Source organism: Haliaeetus leucocephalus, unplaced genomic scaffold (assembly GCF_000737465.1).
Source record: "Haliaeetus leucocephalus isolate CR32 unplaced genomic scaffold, Haliaeetus_leucocephalus-4.0 Scaffold696, whole genome shotgun sequence".
Taxonomy (NCBI): Eukaryota; Metazoa; Chordata; class Aves; order Accipitriformes; family Accipitridae; genus Haliaeetus; species Haliaeetus leucocephalus.
The window spans coordinates 3,002,191-3,013,894 of NW_010973132.1; the positions used below are offsets into that span (position 1 = coordinate 3,002,191).

General features: G+C 36.6%; 1 protein-coding gene across 5 annotated transcripts in view; it reads right to left on the reverse strand.

Annotated features, from left to right (window-relative positions):
• The window catches only part of PHF21A (PHD finger protein 21A), a 98,538-nt gene extending 87,316 nt beyond the window's left edge, over nt 1–11,222 (reverse strand). For 3 of the 5 annotated variants that reach the window (XM_010580101.1, XM_010580102.1, XM_010580099.1), the window contains exons 1-3: nt 11,180–11,222; nt 6,425–6,560; nt 1,725–1,757 (exon numbers count right to left, since the gene is read on the reverse strand). In XM_010580101.1, the coding sequence (XP_010578403.1) occupies nt 1,725–1,757; nt 6,425–6,478 (87 nt within the window). In that variant the 5' untranslated portion in view covers nt 6,479–6,560; nt 11,180–11,222. The remainder of the gene's footprint in view (nt 1–1,724; nt 1,758–6,424; nt 6,561–11,179) is intronic. The other 2 variants (XM_010580100.1, XM_010580098.1) reach the window with 1 other exon arrangement.
• Between the last annotated feature and the right edge of the window lie 482 nt (nt 11,223–11,704).

The window sequence follows — 11,704 nt, forward strand, 5'->3', positions numbered from 1 at the left end:
TTACGCAAAGATATTATCATACATTTGACTGAGTAGAGCATCAGCAAACATATCTATTAAATCTTAATTGACACACATGTCAAATGAAGGCAAACATATCTAAGTCTTCATTTCCGTGTATGTTTATACCTTTAGCTGTATTTAAGAGAATTACATTTGCCTTAACACATCGTTCATATCAGCACTTTGCTTACAACAGCACTTTAAGATTTCAAAGCCATAAGCATCACTATAGCGATGCAGTCAGAAAACAATTTTTTACCAGGACTATGTCTTTCCTACTAAAAATAAAACAAAATAAAAAAATCTGTCCACAGTTTAAAGCCTGTGAAGCTCTGCAGAAACGTGACAGGGAAGTGAGCTTCCCTGCATTTTTTCTCTTTTTCCACTTTTTTTGTTCTCATTTATGTTGTAAACTCTACATTAGATTACACAGGTTTGCTGTGCTACACAGAAATATTAAAACATAGGACTAATGTTGTTACAGGAACTTCATGCTCAGGAAAACTTCCCTATTTTTATATTCTTCCACACAATTTTGAAATGCATTCCAGTCTCGGCTTGTAGATAGTCTTCTCCAATATACACACAATTCTAGCAAAACCAGATATTGACCAGTCATCCTCCCTTCTAGTTTCCGCTTATCAATCTGGCATAAAAATTCATTAAGAGCATTGGAAGCAGGGACCAGATTTACTCTTTCTGGCTCCAGGAACTTTGCATGGCTACTTGCACCATTTTCTGGCCTTCAGCAGGTATGAACTGAAAGCAGATTGCTCTGTAGGCTAATCATTAGCAGACTTGCCCAACAAGTAAGAGTAGTAGACCTTACCCAAATCCCATCAGAAGTTCTAGAAAGCAGATTTTTTCCAATACCACCCCACTCCCTGGTCTAACTATTTGACTGTTACAAAAAGCTGTCTTCCCACTCCACTGAGCCCAGAAAAATATACGCTCAGAAAATTACAGGGCATTTAGTATTGTAGGGGGGTGGAAGCACTTAATAGCAAGCTTCAAGTAAGCTGCCTTTATCCCCCTACTCAGAATTACAGACTGGTTAGAGAACTCCACGCAACTCCCCATTCAGCACACTGGAGTGCTCAGTTGCTGTACAAGATAACCCAGTCTCCTTACACAATCATTGGGAAAGGGATGACTTCAGCTGCCTATGCAAGGAGTCCAGTTATCCAACTTCAGTAGCTCTGAAACACCCCAAGGCCAAGTGCCCACTCTGTGGACACTACAGTGCTGAAGTTGGATACCTGAGACAGGCAATCCGAACACAGCCTTAAGCTACACTATTTGGACAAATTTCTTGGACAGAATATCCTATCTCTTCTCGTACAACTGTGAACCTTCTGATAATCAAAAAAGAAAAAAGCAAATTCAAGTAATGGCAGATTTTATAAAGAGCAGCTCCTAACAGAATCAGAAACTTACTGCATGTTTGAACTGCACCACAGCCCACAAGAGTCACCTGATTTAAACTATTAAGAATACAAGGCAAAAAGTTCCATAAAGGCAATAGGGTTTTTTTGTTTTGTTTTGTTTTTTTAAACTATCCAACAGTCATTGTTTAAAGATTTGTTCATAATGGTTTTCTTCTAAACACTGTGTTAGCAGGCAAGAACATGATCAAGAAATAGCTAAAATTCTCAAGCTTCATGCACTGTTATTTCCTGTATTTTTAAGGTAAATAATGCAATATAAAAATAAATACTTACCTGCGGATCTTGCTTCATTTGGGCAACCAATTTCTAGAAAGAAAAAAGATGCAACAATACAATGAAGATTTTCATTACAGATCTTGTTGAACAGTTTAAAATTCAACATTTTTGAAGAACATTTGTAAAAGCAAAATATTCAGTTTCCAGCATTTCAATAGCAAGGCCTGGAATCCAGTATTATATAATTTTCAAACCCATTCTTATTAATATGGTAAAACCACTGCACTAAGCCACCACTTTTGCTCCTTCTCTCAAACAGCTCTTGAACAAGTGATGCCTTTTAAAGACAATTTCAGCCAGCTGGGTAAGATAATTTAATAGCTGTGTCTCCTCTAGAACTGCTGCCGCCTTTGCTTGCAGTCACAAGAAACACAAATCGCTGATAACCACTGCAGGCACAAAAGCTGTCTGTATATTCAAGAGCAGAATGTTTCAAGTACTAAGGGTCCGCCAGTATGTTGGCTTGGCTGGTACCACATGGAAGACCCATGTTCACAAGTATCTTTGCCACTTTTCTCCTTCAGAGAGAGATTGAGATCATTGTAGAAGAGATGCCCTCCACATCCAAGGGAAAGCAGACAGATGGTTACCATTCACTATTCTTCCTCCTTCACTTCCTTCAGGCAGCTGCAGGAGAATGCTGTCTATTGCTAAGCAAGGAAGAAGTTACCAGGCTGTCACCAAAGAAAACCAGAGCCCAGAATGAAGCAATGCAAACCAAAAATTCCCAATTTCTTTTTTGGTTACAGCCTCGTTTATTCATCACACTGCCATGTCCTTTCCACACATGCAAATAACAATGTAAAGTCTGTACTTTCTTCCCCATTTCCTCATCAGAATCAGGAAAAGGACTGAGAAACAGAAGGGCAAAGCAAGCAAGAAAAATATATGTTTCATTCCGCCTGAATTGATACCAGTCAGAGAATTCAGATTTTGTCACCTAATTATAAGTTTATTTTATTTCACATCCTAAAAATGGTATTAATTTAAAAAAAAAAAAAGCATAAACAAAGATAATCCTGCATCAGACCACAGGTTTACCTGCTGCATTTTCTTTCCAGTACTAGCCAATAGCAAACAGAGGTATCAGCATGTCTACGCTGGACAAGCATAGAGTGTTATATCCCACCTTTCAGAAATTTACATCTCTGATGCCTTCAAAGATTATGTCTTACGTTTAATAGCTAGTAACACACTTTTTTCTTCCATTAATCTGCCTTAATTACTTTTTGAACTCAGGAAAACACTCAAGATTCTGTGGCAATAAGTTCCAAAGTTAAACTACAGGACTTTTACGTAAAAGGACCTTCTTTTTCTTTTGAATCTGCCTCCTGATAATGCAAGCATGAAGGGCAAATAAAACTATGGAAAATGAGCCTTGACTCAAGTCAAGAGGAGCTGCAAGTTGGACTCGATGATCCTTATGGGTCCCTTCCAACTCGAGATATTCTATGACTGTTTCTCTATTTATCTTCTTTCTACATTTCTTCCACACCACATATTCCTCCATCAGTCATCGCTTCTTCAGACTGGAAGTCTCCTCATGCACGAATCATTCCATTGCTTTGCTCACTCTTAACACCCTTCCCTGTACTTCTCTAGTTCATCTCTATCATCTGGAGACAAAGTTTAAAACTGCATGCAACATTCAAGTACTCTGTACTGCAAGAACTCCTTCAGCAGCACTAATAGCTAATTCACAGCCTGCTATTGCAGATGTAAAACGAGGACTGTTTTTCCGAAGTGCATCAGTTGGCATTTATCTACACTAAATATTATTGTTTCGTCATGCTGCCATTCAGTGTCACAGGAGGTAAGGTGCTATGTTACCCTTTTGCTTACATGCTTAGCTTATTTTTCCTTGGTGCTTTCTGCCACATTGGAGTTTGACAAGCAATAAATCTTAGTTTTTATGCAAAGTGCTTGTACAGACTCAGTCATAAGACAATACAGTCAGTGACTGTAAACTGTTCGTAAAGTACTGCTAAATTTATGGATCACACAATACTGTGTCATCCAATCATAAGAAAAAAAATAATGTTCTTTTGCACTGACCCCAAATGCAAGCTAAATTTAAGATATTTTAAAACCTACTGATCTTTTTGCTACAAAATGAGAGAAAGAAAAGGATGTTTTAGGTTCTTTCTATGCATCAGCTCAAGGAGTCATCCATAAAACCCAACCCTTCTGTGAGAATAGCTAAATATAACTCCCTTAACACCTCTTGTGATCAAAACTATGAAGAGCAGACTGTTTCAAAATAACCTTAATTAAGTCAACACAGTAGCAGAATGAACTACTTAGATTTGATGCATCTCTTCTCAGGACAAGCAATATAGCTTTGACATGGAAGATATTTGAATATTCAAGTTGTACCCTGATACAGCAAGTGACCTGGTCAGACTTCAGGTATGGAGGATTCTTCAATCATCAAAACGAAACAAAAAAAAGTAGCTTTTTCTAAACAACTAAACACCTCCTTTGGGTCCTTACTGGTAGTTTAAGATACACTTTGCCAAAGCAGCAGCATCAAAGCTTCGGACAGAGTTCTGGAGGTAAACTGGAATATGCAGAAAACAAGGAGCTATTCTACAAACAAAAATAGTCATACTGAGCATCACTTTCTACAGCTACGTAAGCAGTCACAGGTAACACACTGCATGAGGAAGCTGGGAGGCTTTGCTCACAGTGCAGAGCTGAACTTTGTATGCTCATTAGACACCTGTCCACCACTTACAAGGGCATGATAAACTCTGACTGTATGAGTGCTGGCGAGCTTTTTCAGAGAGTCCTCAGAAAAAGAAATACTAGATAAGTAAAAGATAACAAGTGAGACAATTCTCCACAAATCCTGAGCACTGCCGAAAGAAGGGATATATTGTATCTCTAAGTTACAAAATTCAAAGATACACAATACAGTTCAAGCATTTCATTTGAAGATTTCTTTCTTTTTGTGCCAAAACCAAGTTTCATTTCTATCAGTGGCCATTTGACAAGCACAGCAGTAACCACCCGCGCACAGTTCAAGAGAAGTTTACGGAAGCACCCAACATGTTGCTACAAGTGTTATTTTCCACTGTAAACATTTAGACTTGTTCTTAGCCTTAATTATGGGAATATACAGTATCTTGAAGAAAAAAAGACAACCTTCTGATACAATGGCTTGACTAGTTTCACCAACTAAACTCAAATTTAATTAAAGTTGACTTCAGTGCAGAGCTCACTTTTAATGAAGATTGGACAAAGCTAAGGCAAACAGGGTCAAAAAAACCTTGAAGTTGTTAAAAAAAAAATAGTCTTTTGGGACATTTTCCAGTCTCCATCCCTGTTCATCATCATTATGAACATATGCTAAAGATTATTCAAAATTTGCAGTCTTAAAATTTTTGGTTAGTTTAGGCATAAAGGGGAATGAAGATACACACAAGAAGTAAATGCTGTTATACAAACACAAGTATGACTAGTGCTCTGATCACCATAGAGCAGATAATACTTGGAAAAAAATACTCACTGGCCTTAAACATTTTAATTTCTGCAGCAAAATGCCATGGGTAATTTCTGAATTTCCTTACCCCCATAACAAAACTTCATTGAAGTTTTGAATGCAAGGGCCTTGCAGTTTCTGAGGAGAGCAAATACTTGTATGTAGTTCTGGAAATTAATCTTTAGCTTTTTCAAGCTTTTTTCCCTTGCTGAAAGTTATATTTTGTTAAAGCAAACATAGCTTCATTTTACTAATCCACCCATTCAAGTTCCTGCACTATGCTCATCATTGCAGCAACTCCTGAACAAGTCATCTAGAACACTTGTCTAAACAAGTCACCAGGCTATTTGGAAACGTTTTCCAAATTTTGTATGATGGGTTACACTGATCAGTGTAACCTATCACATATTTCTTGAATCCACTGTGTAACAGTTGCGCGTTTCAGACATCCAACAGAAATACTTGGAGAACTGTCTTTAGAAAAGGTCTCACTGATAAATTTAACATTTTAAGTTGGCAGCTACTCTGTTTATGGCTGTAACAATTTTGTTCCAAGAATTAATATGCATATGTCCTCTTACATTTACTAAATTAAGTTTTATTATTATTATTTTTAATATTTCTCATTTGTATGTAACAGAATTGCAAACTGCAACTCTACTGCCATATAGTATTGGACAGGCCACCAGTAAAAACACCCAACGTGTAAGAATTTGAGCCCATGCACTACAAGGTTTTGGTTAGCAAAACTATGTAAGTTTAGAAGGTACTAAATGAAGTCACTCCAGAAGAGAAGAACCAGATGAGACTATGCAGCACCATACACATTTTGCCTGAAAGTTCCTCCACTGTATTCTTCCATTGCCAACTGAATACTGAAGTTGGCTTCAGAACGTCAGAAAAACATTCCAGACAGAAGTTGCTGAACTTAAAGAGTTTTCAGAACGTTTTTATCACTGCTACAAAATATTAAAAAAATAAAAATAAAAAAAAAATCCCCACCCACAGCCTGATATGTAGATTTTTCTAAAAAAACAACAGGTGGTGGGGTCAAAATGCAGAGTATAAAATTCTGGAGTAGTTTCAAGCTTATAAAACAATTATTACTATAGTTGTAGAGCTATTACTTAATGCTACCATTAGTAGTAATACTATCAGCAATACTAATGCTGCTATTACTTGAAAGTATAAAGCATGAAAGAATACAAATTACCTGGTGAACCTGAATTTCCACTTTCAGAGCCTCCTGTAGAGTCTGCAGCTCCATTCTCTACCTTCTCCACTTTCTCTAGAAGTGTCTTTGCTGATTCTAGTGCCTTTAGTTTCTGGTTTCCTCTTTAACACCAGTGCTACAGAAAAATAAAGGTTTTGTTTTTGTTAGTGAACGACAGAAGCCAATTTGAAAAAAGGAGATTACAACAGAGCAGGAATTCAGTAGTGAACTATATTCAACTGCAGCTTTCCAGCCTAAACACAAACAATCTTTCGAACATAAGAAGTCTGCAGGCTGTACAAAATGCCTGCCTTAGAGTCGTTAAGCCAAATTTGTTACTTCCCACATATCCCAAAGTTGACATACTTGCCCCTTATCTTAGTTTGCAGGCAGCTATTTCCTACCAATATCCTATTGCTGTTGCATATTAAATTAGAAAATTTAACCACCGAGAATGTTTTAAAAATCTGTGTAGATGAGAAAATACTCTGGAGACTAAAATTCTGTAACCCAAACAGCAGTAAGTTGTTAAACAACGTACTGCATTAACATACTTCCATGATACTATCGAGCTGTTCTTAGATGGGATGGTCTGCATGCAAGTTGACAGAACAACATTAATATACCAATAACCCACTGCCTAAAGTTTGTGCTGAGTTACTCATTTCAGTTGAAACCTATTTTGAAGGAACACAAGATTGATATAACGCAGCACAAGACTTTTTCAAAGCCATTAATTTTAAAATCCTTTTAATCCTGGAATTCTACTTCTAGAACAAGAGTATGAGTTTACCATCTTCACTTGTACTACAAATTAATGCCCCCAACCTCTGACATAGAAAAGTATTATCAGCCATACTTATAAAAGCCTTGAAAGCTGGACAAGATATTTTTGTTCACAAATACATTAAAAGTATCAGCTTCTGAAACAGGATTAAGATTCCTGTCTATCCCATATGCTTAAATCACAATGGAACCTGTATAAAAACATCTATAAATCTATCTATACACATAAAAGCCATCGGAAAACGTTATACAGCAATCTTTCCAGCCACTTTTCCATGCAGACACCCCATATTAAAGAATTCCTGGAGTGTTAAAATAGTTCCTATTTTTTTATTTTTTGAAAATTGCTCACAATTATTGCACAGGTATTGTAGCCAACTCAGAGGCCTTCATAATGAGACTTCATTGTTTTCAAAAGGATATTGACAGTTTAGATTAGACATGTAGGCTGTAAAAAGAGAATAATTCCCATAAGTTACAGAATTTTATTTTAACATTGTCTCACTACAGTAAACTGAAGTGCTGGACAAGTTTGTGAACTCCTGAAAATAAAGAGCTTGGGGGTTGGTTTTGTTTTGTTTATTTAAATTAATTGTTTCTCTTTCCAAACAGAAACATGTTATAAAAAGAGAAGACTATAAAGGGGTCTTAAAACGCATTATATTTAAATTCATTCTTTGTCAGTGCTGTCTGCTGTTAGCTTAAAGTTACTTATTTAAATAACAAAGGCCTGATCAGAGTTTCTAGTCAACACATGAAATGACCTTCTGCAAGGGCCTCTCCCACATGTGACACAGATGAGCGAAAACAGCTGCCTTTGCAGCACTACTCTCTATAAAATTGTAATTTGTATCAAGGGATACATGGAAATTACATATAGTTCCCTGTTCTATTACCACAAACAGTAATGAGAAAACAGAATCCTGGATTATTACTTCCACTCACTGACAAGAACAACTATAGCCTGCATTAAGTCCCTACCATTGCAGTTTCAAAAGAAACCATGCTTCAGAAAACCACGTGGGAGACTGGCTAATGAAAACTGGAACCCACTGCAGATGTAAAAAGTCTTTCATAAGCCTTGGAAATGCGATTTTGGGGTAGAGATACAGGCAGATATGGCCATAGTTTCTTTCTCAGTGTGTCTTCAATGAATGAGAAGGCACTCATGATGAATAGCTAGTATCACTCTGTAACTACATATTAACTTTAAAGTTAAGTGCAAAACAGCAGAAGAGACAGTTATCTCAGTTGAGAATGTGAACAATATGCTTAACTTTAATACATGTGACTAAAGCCCAGTACTAGTCCACGAGAAAAATAACACTGTACTTGCGTAAAAAAAAAAAAACCACAAAGATTGAGCAACTACTATTAATGCATACCTTAATTTGACAGATAGAAATTGTAGTATCAATGGTTCATAAAAACTAATCCAACCTGATTGCATAGATGCCTTGAACAGCTAGAAAGATTTTTCAAAATTAATATTTAAAAGGTTTAAGAAAAAAGTGTTAGTGCTTTGCAGAAGCAAGTGGTTGCTCAGCCCATGTTTACAGGGGTGTAGATACGAACTAATGTAATCCATTGTTGTATTGACAAATACATATTGTGAAAAGTAAGTAAAAAACCCAAAACAATTCTAGTAACATACCAATCATTCAGTTCCACCCCAAAATATGTTACAATTTCAGATTTTTCTTTCATTATAATTTAAAAAGTTAGCAGATTTTGCAATTCCTCAGAATTTATTCCTTCCATATAGATAAATTTGAAACAGGTGCCATACTATAACATCCTGGAGGAATTAATTTCAATTCATAAGACTGAAGCTTCCAAGAAAAGGCAAAAGAGATTAACAAACTTTTGATCTTTATTCTTTTTTTTTTTTTGATAGGTTTTCTAACTCTTGACTCCTTCCTACTTCCCCTCCTCCAGCATTCCCATTATAGCCTCAGAGAAACTCACTTTGCAGTATCATTTACTTCCAATTACCTTCTGCCAAGCAAGTTATACTGAAGCACATTTTAAACATAGGGAACAACCTCCTCTTCAAAAACTAAGTGTCTGACATGTAAGGAGAGAGAAACTAACACTGCTTCATCAGTGAAGGCCACACAGTAAAGAATGATCCCTGGCAATCACCTCTGCCAGCCGCTGTATTGGTCAGCTAGCAGCACCAGTGTTCTCCTTGGTAAAAAAGAACCAGGATAAGCAATTATAAGAACTTTGTTAAATTACAAATAAGATACCATATATGTGGCATGCCAGCCCAGCTGAGGCATGCATCACCACCACCTTAAAGACAAGGAAACAGGCAAAGGACAGCACAGAATTTATTACAAGGTTCTGAAGTGTTCTAAGCATTCAAATCATTGGTGGGGTGGGAGAACACATTAAATAAGATGTTCATTTAAAAATGTGGTCAAGTTGCTGATTTCTGAATACGAAATATATACAAGTTGTTATTTGGTTGTACCCCTCTAGAACTGAAACACTCTAGAACATGCACTTGTAGCTTTCCTTCCCAAACAGGAATAACTATCCAAAGTTATCCCTGTCCAAAATTCCTCTGGAGTACCTTAAACACTTCTCCAACGTTAATTTAAAAAAAAAGTTATCATTCCTTACATCCAACAAATCCTAGACTGTATTTTTCTGTTTTACGTAGAATAATGTCTAGAAATATCTATGAGGGCAGCTGGTTAAATATTGCTAATATTTCCTTTGAAAGCAGGTACAGAACTATATAAGCAAGTAGTCACACACATTTTACGAGCGCAAAAATCTTGAGTATTTTTGAACATCTATTCTTTTAGACTAAACTTCAAGGGAAGATTTAAAAACTTAAGTCCAGTGGCATTATAAACTACCTAGAATACCACATCCAAAGACATATAAAACCATCCCTGGATTAATCACAAAACATACTGCATTTTCCACTTTACTCTTATGACAGTGGAATTATTTTAATTAAAAAGCCTGTAGATGATTGAAATAGCATGGATGGGTTGGTCTGCAAATATCCTTCATCCCATTAGTTTTTAAAGGAAAACATGCAAATGCCTTGTTCAATGCGAGAATCAGTGATTTTCCAAAAGGAATGCAAAGGATTGTGGAGTACACGCATCTCTTGTACATCCAGACATACTTCCAAGCCTCAGCCAGAAAGAACACTGAGAGCAAGAGGTAAATTTGCCATTCCTTGGATTGATTTCAAGCATTGGGAAGCAGCAACCCTCTATTTGATTTCTTGCTGGCATGCATTTGTTACAAATAATCCCTTATATCTCACGTGGTTGCTTCAAGACTTAAAATTTCATACTCAGATCTAAGTACCCCAACACACTGCAGTTAAGGTAGTAGATGTTTATATACTGTATAAATATTCAGAGACTGAATGAAACCTTAAACTCTACAATAATCACGTAAGTGCATTAACACTTCTCTATTATTATCTCAATTAAATACAATCCACATCAGAACATCTAAAATATCACAAAGCTATTTAAACTATGGCTATTTTGGAAACTACACTAGAAACACAGCTGACAAGATAAAAACAAAGGTAGGACCCACACAAAAGCCATTAATGCCTTCTGCATGTATGGAAGGACTCCGAATAGCTTAATTTTAGACAGAAGTCTTTCTGTGCAAAAAATCCCTTCAAATAAATTTGTTTTTCACATTACACAGAATAAAAATTTAACATTATTATTTTTTAGTAGATTAATTTAAATGTCCACTGTACTTACAGACCCTTGGGCCCAAATCTCAGCCCTACAGTGGTTTTATTTATAGGACTGGGGCTTCCATCAGTAACGTTTACTTTTCAGATTTAATTTCTGAATATAAGAACAGATAGGATTTCGCTTTCAGTAAACACTAAACTTTTCCAGGAATGGATGCCAGCTCTTCATGTCATCTATTCTTAGGTAAACCATCTTAGCCCTGGGAAGAAGTACTTACCAGTTTTGAGAAAGTTATTCCCTTCAGCTCTCCACCTCCTCCTACAAATGAAAAACAACAACAGAAAAAAGATAATTACAAACAGCTTAACTACAGTTTGAAACAGAAAAGGACAATTCAAAGATGTGGAAAGTTGCCAGGTTAGGGGGGGAGTTATTTGGATTTGGGGGAGGGTTTTTTTGTTTGGGTTTTTTTGGTTTTGGGGCATTTGGGTTTTGGCATTTTTTTTTTAAATGCTGAAGCTAACTATAAAATACCACTTAGAAAGAAAATCTGTTTGACATGGCAGGGAAAGCCAAGGAGACCTACAATTCTAATCTGGATTAAAATACAAACTATTATTGTCACTACGGGAAGAAGAGATTACAGGTACAAGCTTTCCTAGTTCTGTTCAAGGCCTGTGTCCCCCTCCCCTGGGGGGAAATACCTCCTCTCCATCGCATTTATTAACATCTAAATCACAAGCCCTGTCAGTTGCCACAGCCAAATATGACAAGGTTACCCACCCCAGACCTTTGCCCACCA